Here is an 11,614-nt window from a genome sequence, read left to right as displayed (position 1 = left end):
GGTGGCAACTGTCTTATTCTAAGACAGGTCAGTGGTGGGTTCTCTGATGTCTTTGGTTTGTGATCAGCTCCGTCTTCATCTCCATCATCCAATCAGCCATTCTCACCTTCTAACCTTTTGTTTTCTCATGTAAAACACTAATCGTTACTTACATCAAAAACTTAATGAAGTTGGAGACAAGTAGTATCTAATGAACAGAGGCGAAGAGGGAAACCATCGCCATCGCCATCGCCATCACATCTCCATCGGTGGAGACTTCTTTGATGCCATGCCGGCAACTGCCACACATAATTCCGATACGTGATAAAAGTAACAACAATTCCTCGTGCTGTGCGGTCCATAGAGTTACAAGGCATTGGCTCAACCTCAATTATGAGCGGAACATATTCCTGAAGACCGCAGAACAGATGCCGGTTGCTGGAACCTGTCCCTGTGGATCGACTACTACAACAGGTGTGTGGATGGTTAACGGAGAAGACGAGCAAATTACAAGAGAAGCAGTGACGTGGCCGCATGCAGTTCACACAGGCTCAAAGCCTCCGTGTATTCACATCAACACTTCGTTCGTCAGCGCTCACCTCACCACGACGCAACCTCTCGTCGCTCCATCGCCGTCTGTATTCCCAACTGCGGACGGCTGCAGAGGAAGCCACAAGACATCAGATTGGCCTTATACTTGATCACGAACAAAGCTCAATTACATGGCACTATATTTGTTGGTTTCTGATAGTACGGCTGCAAGTTTTGACTAGTATGTATGCATCATGCATGCATGCGAATTTCGAGTAGCTATTTATTTAGTATCACAGACAGGCATTGAGTTAATTTTTTTTTCCTGAAAAAGAAAACATTTCGGTGAATCCCATCTGTTCTATATGACTCCGGTCAAAGGAAAAGACCAAAGCACACACGGAAGTCCAACAAATTGCAGCCTTCGGAGTACAGCTAGAGAGTCAGACATGCGCCTTCCTCCTATAATAATTAAAACAGAGGAGAAGAGAAAGAGGAGGAGGAGGAGGAGGAGGAGGAGAAGAGATGGGGAGCGGAGACGAGAGGGTTGCGCTTCTGGACGGAAGCAGAGGAGAGGAGGAGGAGTTGGAGTCGGGATTGGGATTGGTACAGAGGAGTTGGATAGAGTCGAAGAAGCTATGGAGGATCGTAGCCCCTGCCATATTCAGCAGAGTGGTGAGCTACAGCATGAACGTCATCACACAGGCCTTCGCTGGCCACCTCGGCAATCTCGAGCTTGCGTCCATCACCATTGCAAACACCGTCGTCGTCGGCTTCAACTTCGGATTGATGGTATGATTCTTGTCTCTGTTTTGTGTATCTTTGACTGATCTTGATTCATCGATTCAACCAGTGTCAGCAACTTTGTTCCTGTTAAGATTATCTTAACAGCATTATTTAGAAGATTTTAAGAATTTTTTGATTTAAATTATTATTTTACACCTATAAATAGATGAAATCTATATATATAGATCCATCTAAGTCTAAAGTTTTCTGCTAAAATCTTGTGAATGTTTTTTATTTTTAACAAATTTAACATAACTTTGATTTCTTCTTTTATTTAGATTGATCTTGAGGTAATAGTACTTTGTTACTACTATTTAAGAAATGATTATATTTATATATGATTTTTTTTTCTTCGCATGATATCAAAGCCACAAGAATGATATATTTCAAGATCTTCTTGATAAGAAATATAATATTTTTTTAATTATTATAATAATTGAGTTGATGGATTTGGTGTTGAGCTTCTCTTAGAAACATCATAAAGAGATGATAACATTAAATGCTGAATTTATGTTAAAGAGATTTTTTTTTATTATCTCTTTAATATAGCATTAAATCAACTTCACAGAAATGATTTGGTAAATACTATTCTTAATTTCTTAATTTTTTTTAATATTCAAAATTTATGTTCAGATATATATATCTTGACATTATATTATTTATGGTCTTAAAAAAAAAAATATTCCTTATAAGTTTAATATATTTTTAAAAAAATTAATATATATATATATATATATATTCCATCTTAAATTTTTTTTTCTTTTATTTAATTTGATCTTAATCTCTCCCTTTTTTTTTCACAATCGATCCATTGATTCAGTCAGAAATGGCAAAAGAAGGAAAGATATAGTGATTCACCTAATTGAGATCCTGCTGTTGACTCGTTTCTATGTTAGCATAGCTGTGATTAGGACGGAAGTCATAGTACGAGACTATCATGTGTTGCAGCAATAAATGCCTGCTTTGCATGGCTTTACACTCCCTTGGGTTCGATTTGATCTTCCAATAGGCAGCTTGCAAAGTACTCTTCCATGTTTCTCTTCGTCTGTTGGTACCAGCGAGAACTCACTTCCCTTGACACGCAGTTAGGCATGGCGAGTGCCCTCGAGACATTGTGCGGACAAGCCTTCGGGGCGAAGAAGTACCACATGCTGGGCGTGTACATGCAGCGATCATGGATCGTGCTCTTCCTGTGTGCTGTCCTCCTCCTCCCGCTCTACTTCTTCGCGACCCCGATCCTGATCCTAACAGGCCAGCCGCCGGAGTTGGCGGAGCAAGCCGGGACGGTGTCCATGTGGTTCATCCCGCTGCACTTCTCCTTCGTCTTCATCTTCCCACTGCAGAGGTTCTTGCAATGCCAGCTCAAGAACTCGGTCAACGCCATCATCGCCGCCATCTCCCTGGTGGTCCACCTATTCGTTACGTGGCTCTTCGTGTCCAAGCTTCAGTTCGGCTTGATTGGCACCACCGTCACCCTCAACTTTTCTTGGTGGGTTGGTGCTTTCTGTCAATTTGGCTACGTCGCATGTGGAGGCTGCCCCGAAACCTGGAAGGGCTTCTCCATGGAAGCATTTACTGGTCTCTGGGAGTTCTTGAAGCTCTCAGCTGCTTCCGGTGTCATGTTGTGGTGAGTCACTTCTCTCTCGCCTCTCTGTTTCCATAAAATTCAGAGTAATTTAATTGCTAATAACATTTACAAACAATAAACACATGGGACAATATGTGACAGAAATTGTGGATATAGATAGAGTGAAGCTTTCTTTTATCAGCAAATTTACGTAAACACTTGCCATGAAGTCAGAAAAGAAGCTTCCTGCCATGGCTTAAATCCTTCATCCATAGCATAAGGGTTTCTTGTATACAGAATTTTGACCTAAATAATAAGCATCTGAAGGCACTGTAGAATCTCATTTGTTCCTGATGCTGGCACCTCACTAGCGCTGTATATATTCTTCTTCCCCAACAGCTTGGAGAATTGGTACTACAGAATACTGATCTTACTGACTGGGAATCTTAAGAATGCTGAGATCGCAGTGGATGCCATCTCCATCTGGTAAGCAGCTGACGGTCTTTCAAACGCTTGACTCAATTGTTTTCTGGAACAGCAACATTAATCCTATGTTTCTTGTCGAACAGCATGAATATAAATGGATGGGAGTTGATGATTCCCTTAGCATTTTTCGCTGGCACTGGGTATGTGAATGACATCTCTCTTCTCCGATCATCTACTTTGAACAGTAATGTTTTGCTTGTACAACTTGTGATCTACTACACATTATTCCCTAAAACCTGAACTAGCCTTTCCTTCCCTATTCTTGCTACTGCTTGTGATAGCTGTCTATATGACCAAATTGGGGCAGCTGCACCAACCTTGTTCACAGGTGATCAGTCTGCCGTGCAAGAAGACAGCACCAAATACATGATGTAGACATAGGCCAAGCAAGATAAGTTTTGGAAGGAGTCTTTTAGGTAGCTGCTTGTCTCTCACCAAAAGTATCTCCAAGATCAATCGACAAAATGCACCAAACTTCTCGGATCATGAAAGAGAGATCATTTCCGTATGTGTGGTGTGCCTCTCTTCATTAGTCTAATAATCGATTAATGTTTGATGTCGATCTTTCGTCATCCAATTTGCCTGTCACATCAATATGGAAATGTTCTCGAGACAGATGCATGAACCATCTTGTTTCTATTCCTAAAAACACACATCACATCTATGTTTTGACAAACTGGACTTTCGATTTCCAAGAAATGGCTCGTTACGGCTAAAATTTAGTGTGCAATTGATGTGATCACATCTTGCTAGCCAGGAGGAGCAAAATTTTAATTCCTTGCTGATGAACATAAAAGTAGTCAAACAAGCAGAAGTGGTGTTGTAGTTTACTCCCTGTTTCTTCCACTGTGACTTCAGTCTTTTGTCCTGTTGACTAATCTCTTCTCTGTTTGCCAATGTAAGAGTGCGTGTGGCGAATGAGCTCGGCGCTGGCAATGGCAAAGGTGCGAGATTTGCGACCATTGTATCGGTGGTGACATCTTCCGTGATAGGCCTTTTCTTCTGCCTCCTCATAATGGCCCTCCATGACAAGTTTGCTTTCATCTTCACCTCAAGCTCGGTCGTGATCGAAGCAGTCGACAAGCTGTCCCTTCTTCTGGCATTCACCATTCTGCTCAACAGCATCCAACCTATCCTGTCCGGTGATGATCTCTGCTCCTGTTCCCCACTCCATGCATCCTGCACGAGCTACATGTCTGGTCTGTGCTTTCTCTGAATGAAATGGAAACCCTGCAGGTGTTGCGGTTGGTTCAGGTTGGCAAGCTATGGTGGCGTACGTCAACATTGGAACCTACTACTTAATTGGAATACCTCTTGGCATTCTCCTGGGATGGATCTTCAACCTGGGAGTTATGGTACAGTAATTCCACTCACTTCCTTGCATGAGAGGTTGTTTAGCTATAGATAATGCTTAATTAACCGGAAGCCATCTATTTGGTAGGGCATTTGGGCTGGAATGATCACTGGAACAGCAGTTCAGACACTGATCTTGGCCTTCATTACAATCAAATGTGACTGGGAGAAGGAGGTGAGATGAGGCACTCAGTCCCTGCCATCCTCTATCTTCTACTTCCTTCTTCAAGGCGATCTCACATCTGCTTGGATTCTATGCTATGCAGGCATTGATAGCAAGTGCACGCATGGAGATATATGGTAGCTCCGATAAGCCATAGACGATCCATCTCATTTAGAGGTGGCAGACGCCGGGAAATGTGGCAGCCACAGATCCATCGTGATGATCGTTCCTCTGCATGCGACATGCCAAGTTCTGCGTTGCTGGCTTGGCATTCAAATCACTCAGAACCGAGATCCAATCTGTCTAAACAATGATCGATGTACCCTCTTCCATGAAGCAAGTTCGATGGCGTTTCGCCTTCTCTTAGATTAGGTTACTTGTAGTCTGCGTCATTCAAGGTTGAATCCTCCAATAAAAGAGGCAATTCTTTAGTTTCTGATTCTTAAGTTAGGACGCTCCTTAAATCCGATCTCAATGTGCAGCTAAGCCAGAGATCTCTCTTCTAATTAGCAGCATCCAGTTCTTCGTTTGTATCAATGGCAGAAAGCTTCTTTCTTTCTAAGAGAAGGAAAGATTCCAATGTCTGAGCTGAGATTAGGAGACTATGGATGTGGGTTTCCATGGTAACCACCATCACCTTGATATCATATCAAACAACAACAGTGGAGTTTGTCTTGATATACTATCATTAATATGATAAACCTATCTATATCCCTACCGATAAGATCATTTAGTCCCACATTGATCGAGGAATATGAGATATAAGGGTTCACAAGTCTGTCAGGTCTCTTTACCCTTAAAAAATATTTTTTAGAGCTTATATGCTTCGAAAAGAATAAAATCATAAGCAGATAATTTCTCACGAGCCTACACCAATCGATTCGATTTTGGTTCTAAACCGATTCAATTTTGTTTTGAGTTTGAATCAACTCGTGATAAGATTTATTACGATTATATATATATATATATATATATATATATATATTCAGGAAGGAATTTTTCCCGGAGGAATCACAGGCTTCAAGAGAGGACAGCATCGAGCTGTGTGAATCAGAGCTTCAAGTGAAAGCAAAGCAGGTAGAGACAGAAGTGTTGGCCTCATCTGCCATGTCAGTTCCCACTACGTGATGTCGGAGGGGTCAGCTTGTCCAGACAAAATCCAACCCAATCTTGTCTTCAGCTCGCGCGCACACAACATCCAGGACTCCACCGAAGCGATTCAGAGGTGGCTGCAGGAGTTGGCCGCGCCGAACTGCAGCTTCACTCGCATTCACAGCGATGATCTAAGGTGACAACAGGGAAGGAGAGAGATGTTTTCCTTGGGTGTTCCACTCGCGGAAATCCATGGCTGTGCTGATTCGTTGGAGAAACAAGATACAAATCTGCTTTGGAGAAGAAGGAAACAGAAAGGAAGGGAGAATATAAATGAAAAGGCACCTCAGCGATCAAGCTATATCTCCTGCTGGTACTTAGAAAAGAGGCTTTTCCGATCCTTAATTCACTGATACCATCTCCTGAAGGCCATTATAGATATTAGCTCAGGAAAGTGCTTCACAGACACGAGCCAAAATCTATAGAAGTATTCATGTAGATAAACCCCCTTCTCCCAATCCCACCACCGTATATCATGACATGAAAGTAAGAGGATGATGTCAATACTCCAATAAAAGAATTCTGGATATGCATCACGTAGAACATAGTTCTCATGTTGCTGTTGCCAAATTTGATATCATAATGAGCATATCGCAGCTAAACCAAACAACAGCTCTACTGTCGAAGGCAGTCCATGAAAGCAGGCAGGTGCGAATGGTGCATAAGCCTTGAGCTTTAGTGTAAACCTTTGGCAACTCTCCTGTTATCCTACATGTATAACTTTTTTCGATCAGCTTGTCACAGACACTGTGAAAGAAAGCTGAGGTTGTGTCAAGATTCAATGAAGACACAGAAGGGGATATATATAAATTTCCATTTAGTTTATAGTATTAGGTGATAACTATTGAATAGACTTGTTGAAATAATGCCCCCATGGTTTTGGTTGTCTGTCAGACACCAACTACTCAAAAGAGGGTGTGGCTCAGCTGGATTTGCAAGTGGTGCTTAGATAAGAAAATGATAGGTTTAGCTATAATACAGAGGCCTATTGTAGACCCTATCAGCACAAACATTATTTAGTATCTCTTCCTCCACTCAACAACCATCATCCCTTAAAAAAATAACTTAAAATATTCCTTATAATTAATTGGAAAAGTCTGCAATTTGGATGTGCATTGCATCAGTCTCATTTCATTTCTGTCCTCAAAGCAACCAATGGCACCCCCTCAACCCTACTGTCTTTTATATATACACTCCATATACTACTGAGTCACACAGCTCTCTGTCTCTCTCTCTCTCTCTCTCTTTCTCTCTCTCTGAGTCTTTAGATTTTATTGGGTTGAGAGCAAGATTGCAGATCCATAGGGTGCAGAAGATTCAGAGGAAAAAGCTTTGCACCTGATGATGGACACACAAGGAGAAGAGAAGATGGGCAAGAACAAGGACAGGGAAGAGCTACGTTGGCACTCAACTAGCTTGCTTTCAGCCAAGCCTTCTCCCTCCTACCACCCTGTTCTCTCTTTCCTACAGCATCCAAACCCTCCCACATCTTAAGGTCATCCCTTATCCCATCAGCTTCATTTCTGCTGCTCCGTTCTTCAATCCTCCTTGCTATAGCCCATTAGTCCGAACAAGGACAAGAGAGAACACCAAAACAGTATGAAGAGGCTCAGCAGCTCACACTCTTTTAAGGGTCCTCAAGGAAAAGATGTCGGTCTTATCTCCATCCCCCCTTCAGGTTACTACTGCTCATCTCCTCTCGCTTTTCTCTTTTTCTTAGTTACTGGAAGGGGTTTCTTTATGTTTGCGATCAGTGGAAGAAAAGGGTAAGCACGAGGCCGTCCTTCTCGATGGAATTGAGGAGGTGGAGTGCGAGGAGGAAGAGGAGCTCTGCAGCAATGGCCCGTCGGGGCTGGGGGAGAAGAAGCGCCGGCTCAGCGTGGACCAAGTCAAGGCTCTGGAGAAGAACTTCGAAGTGGAGAATAAGCTAGATCCGGAGAGGAAGGTGAGGCTGGCACGAGATCTGGGCCTGCAGCCGCGGCAGGTCGCCGTCTGGTTCCAGAACCGCCGCGCCCGGTGGAAGACGAAGCAGCTCGAGCGCGACTACGGCGCGCTCAAGTCCCTGCACGACGACCTTAAGCTCGACTGCGATGCTCTCCGCCGCGACAAGGAGCTGCTCCTAGCCGAGGTGAGATCTCGTCTCAGAGCAGCACTCCCAGTACTTATCACACGCTTGTGCTTCCATAACCATGTTGCTTAATTCAGATAAGGGAGCTCAAAGCCAAGCTCGCAGACACGGGGATGGACGCAACGCAGTCTGAGATCATCAAAGCAGTAGAGGAGGCGAGAGCTCCATTGATCTACAAGGACGGCGCCTCAGACAGTGACTCGAGTGTGGTGTTCAATGATGAAACAAGCCCTTATGGCGGTCTGGTGTTGCACCAAAACTGTCTCATGGAATTCAAGCCTCGTTCTTCTTCCTTGTCCTTCGAGAACAAAGCCATGGATGAGGGGTTTCTAGGTGGAGACGAGCTTTGCAGCAGCTTGTTCTCGGAGCAACCGGCACCAAGCCTCTCCTGGTACTGCTCGGATCCATGCGAGTACAAAGGGGATTAGCTTTCCTAGCTGGAGGGATAGGAAGAACGAGAGAGAGAGAGAGATAAGAAGAAAGAGAAACCAAGACTAGGGTGGAAAGAGACTTGTCACTTTTTTTTCATGTGGAATTCTATTGGAAGCAGCACTTCGATGAGAGGAGGATACAGTAAAATAAAAGGTCAATGTAGTGATCCGAGAAGACCAGAATTGATGAGAGGGAGGGGGGGGGAGGATTTATTTGTCGGCAGTGGCAAGGGGAATGTTCTTCACCAGCTTAGGAAATAGTAATTGAACTGTCCCTTTTCTTATGTTGTTACTACTACTTTGATGCTCATTTGCTGCTATCATGATTACTGCCATGCTCATCCAAAGTTAACCTAGGAATGGGGCTTCACATCATATAAAATATTAGCCTTGTATAGCATATAAACATGTGATTGACATGGACCCTATGGTGTCTTTGTTTCCTTCCACATTCCAATGACTGGCTACATGAGTCACAGTAGCAGAAACTTGTGGATCTACAGCAGCAGCATGATAAGCAGTCAAAAGTTACTGGTCATTGGGCACAGCAGTAACCTAAGCAGTGTGCACAAAACTATTCACCCTAAAGTACATTGCATGCAGAATTTGGCCTGGAGAGAAGAGTAAAAGGACATTAATTTACTTAAGCTATGATTACACTTACAGCAATGTTTTGTTTCTCATTTGACTGAGAACAAAAGGAGAAAAGTGCAACAAGTAGGACCACCAAAAAGAGACTGTGGTGATGAGTACAAAGAAATTGTAGTCTTTTTGGGTTCTTTTGTTGGTAGGGTTATTTTTGGGGTTGGGGTATCCACTCTGTCCCATCTCCTGCATCTCACTACTGTATGTGGTGAGCTCATTGGCCAAGCAAATTGGGGCAGGCTTGGAACCATATAAAAGTTGCAACTGGTGTATGTCACATGGCCTTTGATAAGGACATGAGAAGAGGAGTAATTAAAACAATGAATAGAAAAGAAAAAAAAGAATACTTTCTTAAATTCAAAACACCAGGTGGGGAGCACATCCAGATGAGCATGGCATGGCATGCCATGCAATGGGTGGGGAATGAGATGGGATGGGGTGTGTGATGGGTTTACAAGCCCATAGATCAGGGAAAAGGATGATAATGTAGTCTGAAGGGAGTGTGAGCTATAATATGCTCACATTTAGGCAATAAATATGTCTTTGATCAGTTTGAATTAAGAGGTGATCGATCATCTTTCGGAAACTGAGTTGCATGAATCGAGACGGGCATGCATTACTTGTCGACCTTTATGGAGCCGCCTGCTTTAAAAGTCGCGCCCACGGTGGCGTTCCTTTCTCCTCGGGCTGCTGTCTTTTGTTGTTGTGCTGCAGTGCAGGGTGCAGTCCACAACTCCGCCGATCATCAAATAATCATATAATATATATATATATATATATATATATATATATATATATATATTGTTATTATCATGATGTTGTTGACCAATCGACATACTTAATCGTAAAGACATAAGTTGGTCGAGGGAGTCTACCAGGGGTCGTGAGAGGGGGTTGGAGAGAGAAATAGATCTGATGTGATCCCGAAATTATTTGTTATTTGTTTGTCATAGATAAATTTAGTATTATCTTCAGACGCGTCTTAATCTCGTCGAGATCCCTGTATAAGCGATCAACGTTAGAGGGATATTTTCAATCCGATTAAGTAAAATTAGTTGAGAGATGAAAAATAGTAAATATGCATAAGCGATCAATGTTAGAGGAATATTTTCAACCCGATCCAGTAAAACTAGTTGAGAGATGAAAATTAGTAAATATGCATAAGCGAACAACGTATTTTTGACTCGATCTCTGTGATAATAAAATTAGTTGAGAGGTGAAAAATAGTAAATATATTTTTCTCTTTTATGTTTTGGGGAGTACCTTTTATATTTAAACGGTTGTCAATTGATGAAGTAAGTTTGACGATGAGCACACTTCGTGTTAGGAAAGATCAACTATATAAGTGTTGTTTGTAAGATTGGAGTCTGTTTTGGATAAATATGAAAGGTCCTCAGGTATCTAAAAAGAAGGAAAAGAGAAATTAGGTCACGTTGCTTAGGATTAATACCCTCTATAGTTAAGCATGCAAGCCTTCCTAAAATTAGGGTAATAGATCGCTTGCGATAAATGACCCAAAAAGAGAGAGAAAAGCCTTCCTAAAATTAGGGTAATTAGGATTAATACAATTTCTAATTAGCTCATGGGGCCCTTCTAGAGATCAAGGTGGGCCGGAATCGAATGATCAAGCTCTTGGTGACGACTTTAGATGAGAGGTATGGTTTTTCCGCCCATGTTATCATCGAGGTGATAATCCTCAGTTGGATAAGTTAACAGTGTAATGCTTATGTCATTATATAATATATATATATATATATATATATATATATATATATATATATATTATTTATAGCTTCTAGAAGAAGAATCACATAGCAAGTGGTGTGAGAGATAAGATAGAAGGCATGGATGGAGGTAAAAGAGTGTGATGGTGGTACATGTGGTTGGTGCATGTGCACGATTCTACGACATGATATCATGACACAATGACCTGTGGGTGTCGACTTTGAGTGAGAGAGACGTAGTGAGAGTGCATTGGTTGCCGAATTGGCAAGAACATGATATATTTTTTGTTTGTTTTTTGGAAGGCTATGTACCTTACGTTAGTTGTAGATTTTTGACAATGTAATTGTCCAGCTTAGGTCCCATCGAAAGTTTGAGATGATTTGAATTGACTTATCAACCATTGATGCACGTTTTATCATTTTAGATTAGTGGTCTAAATCCAAAAAATTAATGAGATAATTATTTTATTAGTGGTCTAAATTATGATAAATAATATTAGAATGGATTTAGTGTTTGATCCTCAGGGGATTTATATAGGAAAGGATATGCTATGCATCATACATCATCTGATTCCAAGCTAGTCAGATGATAAGCTCATTTATATTAGTTTGATTTAGTCTCAGATGTGTTTGGACATTTTAAGTTAATTTGTTTAGAGTTAAATTATG

General features: G+C 41.8%; 2 protein-coding genes across 2 annotated transcripts; both read left to right on the top strand.

Annotated features, from left to right (window-relative positions):
- The first annotated feature begins 989 nt into the window (after positions 1–989).
- LOC103991432 (protein DETOXIFICATION 27) lies at positions 990–5,296 on the top strand. The gene is made up of 8 exons (XM_009410895.3): positions 990–1,302; positions 2,382–2,923; positions 3,263–3,349; positions 3,433–3,489; positions 4,253–4,491; positions 4,586–4,704; positions 4,791–4,877; positions 4,969–5,296. Exons 1-8 carry the CDS (start codon positions 1,036–1,038, stop codon positions 5,020–5,022), a joined length of 1,452 nt encoding a protein of 483 aa, XP_009409170.2. The 5' UTR covers positions 990–1,035; the 3' UTR covers positions 5,023–5,296.
- Positions 5,297–7,226: 1,930 nt separating this feature from the next.
- LOC135678663 (homeobox-leucine zipper protein HOX13-like) lies at positions 7,227–8,860 on the top strand. The gene is made up of 3 exons (XM_065191727.1): positions 7,227–7,695; positions 7,772–8,145; positions 8,223–8,860. The coding sequence occupies exons 1-3, from the start codon at positions 7,617–7,619 to the stop codon at positions 8,571–8,573; spliced, it is 804 nt and encodes a 267-aa protein (XP_065047799.1). The 5' UTR covers positions 7,227–7,616; the 3' UTR covers positions 8,574–8,860.
- Positions 8,861–11,614: the final 2,754 nt, after the last annotated feature.

This window comes from Musa acuminata, chromosome BXJ1-7 (assembly GCF_036884655.1).
Source record: "Musa acuminata AAA Group cultivar baxijiao chromosome BXJ1-7, Cavendish_Baxijiao_AAA, whole genome shotgun sequence".
NCBI lineage: Eukaryota > Viridiplantae > Streptophyta > Magnoliopsida > Zingiberales > Musaceae > Musa > Musa acuminata.
The sequence above is the reverse complement of the archived record's forward strand: the minus strand, read 5'-3'. Positions and strand labels throughout refer to the sequence as shown.

Excerpts from the sequence above, each read along its gene's own strand:
- LOC103991432 (XM_009410895.3), top strand. The coding sequence starts at position 1,036 with ATGGGGAGCGGAGACGAGAGGGTTGCGCTTCTGGACGGAAGCAGAGGA. Across the intron at positions 1,303-2,381 it reads GCTTCAACTTCGGATTGATG|TTAGGCATGGCGAGTGCCCT; the intron begins GTATGATTCTTG and ends CTTGACACGCAG. Across the intron at positions 4,705-4,790 it reads TCTTCAACCTGGGAGTTATG|GGCATTTGGGCTGGAATGAT; the intron begins GTACAGTAATTC and ends TCTATTTGGTAG.
- LOC135678663 (XM_065191727.1), top strand. The coding sequence starts at position 7,617 with ATGAAGAGGCTCAGCAGCTCACACTCTTTTAAGGGTCCTCAAGGAAAA. Across the intron at positions 7,696-7,771 it reads TATCTCCATCCCCCCTTCAG|TGGAAGAAAAGGGTAAGCAC; the intron begins GTTACTACTGCT and ends GTTTGCGATCAG. Across the intron at positions 8,146-8,222 it reads AGGAGCTGCTCCTAGCCGAG|ATAAGGGAGCTCAAAGCCAA; the intron begins GTGAGATCTCGT and ends TGCTTAATTCAG.